Here is a 2,974-nt window from a genome sequence, read left to right on the forward strand (position 1 = left end):
TCCAATGAAATATATAAATATTCTTTTCTGAACCAGTAAGATAATTTTTAAATTTATAATTATCATGATGATTATTTGTGTGTATGCATGATATGAGATCACCCATGCCATAGTACACATGTGGAAGTCAGGGGGCAATTTTGTGGAGTCTCTGTTTCCACCTATATGTAGATGTGAGAACCTCAATCAGGTTGGCAAGTTTACATCCACTGGGTCATCTCTTGGCCTTAGTAAGATAATGCTAATCGCATATTTTAGTTTTGTACATTTGTTATGCTAAATTGTCAAAAAGTGGTTGTGTCTAGACGTTATGTTGGTTTGTTTTTACCTTATTCTTTCTAGAACCTTGAACATTCTTTATAAACATGCAATAATTTCAAAATACTGTATCTTATTTTTGACAGTGTACATATAATGCATAAAAGGCAAAGAAGAAAGGAAAGTAACTAAAAGTGCCATCAAAATTTTGAGTTTCAACTGTGTCTAACATGCTGACTGTTCATTTGCCTAAGAGTCTTCGCTTCAGATTTTTTATGGCCTCTTTCACATCTTTGTTTCTGAGGCTGTAGATTAAAGGATTCATCAAGGGAGTCATCACCCCATAGAACATGGATATAAGTTTGTCTGTAGCATCCAAGTCATCTGCATTGAGTTTGTCTTTAGACTTGGGTTTCATGTACATGAAAAGGATGGTCCCATAGAAGATTATCACAACAGTAAAGTGAGCTGAGCAGGTAGAGAAGGCCTTGCTTCTCCCCTCAGCAGAGCGGATGCTGAGAATGCTGGAGATGATTAATGAGTACGAGATGACAATGAGGAGCAGTGGCATCAGAGTGAACAACGTTGTGGCCACAAGCATGATGAATTCATTGCCTGAGATGTCAGTACAAGCCATCTTCATGACAGCCAAGATTTCGCAGAGGAAATGATTGATGACATTTCCACAGAAAGGCAGCCGCATCACAAAGGCAGTTTGTACTGCAGAGTTGGCAACACCTGAAAACCAGGACCCGGTTGCCATGGTCACATAGGAACTCTTGTTCATGATGAGAGGGTACCTCAAAGGGTTGCAGATAGCCACATAGCGGTCAAAGGCCATCATGCCCAGGAGTACACATTCTGTTGTTCCCATAGCCAAGCCAAGAAACATCTGCACTGCACAGCCAAGGAAGGAAATGGTTTTTCTTTCTGAGAGAAAGCTTACCAGGGTGAAGGGAATAGAGGAGGTGGTGAAGCAGATATCCAAGAAGGACAGGTTCCCCAGGAAGAAGTACATAGGGGTTTGAAGGTGAGAGTCGAAAACGCTGAGTATAATAAGGGTGCCATTGCCCACGAGGATGACTGCATACATCATTAAGATGAGCACAAAAAAGAGATGCTCAAGGCCCGGGTAACCAGAAAGCCCCTTAAGAAAAAATTCCTCCAAATGAGTTCGGTTTTCCCATTCCATTATATTGTCTCTCTTTTACCTGTAAGAATTCAAAAAAAAAAAAACAGTAAGTAGTATATTAGTGTATTATAGGAGGTTCAAGTTTACCAATGCGAAAGTGTAAAACATTGCACTAAACTTAATGAAAGAGGGAAAGAGTTAAATGAAAAAAAGAGGGTGAAGGAAGGGGAAAGAGAAAAATAAAATAAGCAATATAGGGAAAAGAGATAAATTATAGTATTGATCATAAATTCTAAGCTATGAACTCGGTGGCTGGTTTTTAATAAACTGTCATGTAAACATCACATTACCATTTTAAAGATGATGGAGCTAACGTGACATATGTCAAACCCTAGGCTCAAACTCAAGCCTCGCTTCCTGAAGCTCACGCTTAATTGAGATTTTTTTGTGTGTATGTGAGCATAGAGGCGATACAGAATGTGTTATATCACAGAAATGTTTTATTATTTTAAAAAGCAGATTGGATTCACCAGAAGAACTCAACAATAACCCCAAAGTACAAAAATATCAAAAGATGCGTATGATTCTGCAGGGACAAAGCCACAAATGAACATAACCACACACAAAGCATATTTACTCAAAAACCAGATTCAATTCAAGAGAGCCTAATAATAGGAAATCTTCTTGTCAAAATGTAAATGTCTCAGTGGGAAGCACTTCACAATAGAAGATAGAAGCATTCTTTTCATTTTTAAATACAGTTAAGCATTGTGCAGAAAATTGAAGTTTAAAATGAGAAATTTGAAGCACATATAGATGCATGTAATTCCACCATGACCAAGTCATAGGTCCATAATCTGTCCCTTCTATAATATCCCATTTTTAGTAACCTGTTCAGCCTGTTCTAAAACCTATTAAATATGGAGATGTTTTCTGAAAAGTTTCAGCTTTTCAGAATCTCATAAAATAGAACCATGTTGGTTTCTTTTATTTACTAAAGTCCTCTAAGATGTATTCAAGCTGTAAATGCTGAGTAGTTTTTTATTGCATAGAGATACTAAAATTATCTACCCAACTATCCTTGGAAGGGCATTTGAATTGTCTCCATTTGGGGACAGTTGCCATAAATATTTGAGCTTTGATATTTGTGTGACCCTAAACTTCTAAGTTTCTAGGGTCAAGATCCCGTAGTGGGATAATAATTTCATAGAGAGTTATACAGTACACTTTGCAGTAAACTGACAGTTCTCTAGTGTGGCTGCATTGTGTGTGCATTCCAAGCAACAGTATGTAAAAGTCTCGGTGGCTCTTATTTCCATCAGCACTCAGTATTGCTGGCAGTGGTTTCGAATTCATTTCATTGGGTGTATAGAGACAGCTCATGAAGGACTTTATTTTTAATAAAATCCACAATGAGCCCTTTCTTTATTCTTTTTACCGTATTTATATACATTTTTGTAAAAAAAAATTGCATCTTTTTCCTATTTCAAATTTTTTGCTGTTGAGTTTGAGTTTTCATAGTTCTTCACAGAGAGAGAGAGAGAGAGAGAGAGAGAGAGAGAGAGAGAGAGAGAGAGAGAGAGA

At 37.3% G+C, this 2,974-nt stretch overlaps 1 protein-coding gene across 1 annotated transcript; it reads right to left on the reverse strand.

Moving 5' to 3' along the window:
* Positions 1-499: 499 nt before the first annotated feature.
* On the reverse strand, positions 500-1,453 carry LOC114631615 (olfactory receptor 13C9-like). The gene has a single exon (XM_028779999.1). The coding sequence runs from the start codon at positions 1,448-1,450 to the stop codon at positions 500-502; it is 951 nt and encodes a 316-aa protein (XP_028635832.1). The 5' UTR covers positions 1,451-1,453.
* Positions 1,454-2,974: the final 1,521 nt, after the last annotated feature.

The sequence above is a fragment of the Grammomys surdaster genome, unplaced genomic scaffold, assembly GCF_004785775.1.
Source record: "Grammomys surdaster isolate TR1022 unplaced genomic scaffold, NIH_TR_1.0 363, whole genome shotgun sequence".
Lineage (NCBI taxonomy): Eukaryota > Metazoa > Chordata > Mammalia > Rodentia > Muridae > Grammomys > Grammomys surdaster.

What these genes read in the sequence shown, in the direction of transcription:
- LOC114631615 (XM_028779999.1), bottom strand. Translation starts at nt 1,450, where the DNA reads ATGGAATGGGAAAACCGAACTCATTTGGAGGAATTTTTTCTTAAGGGG.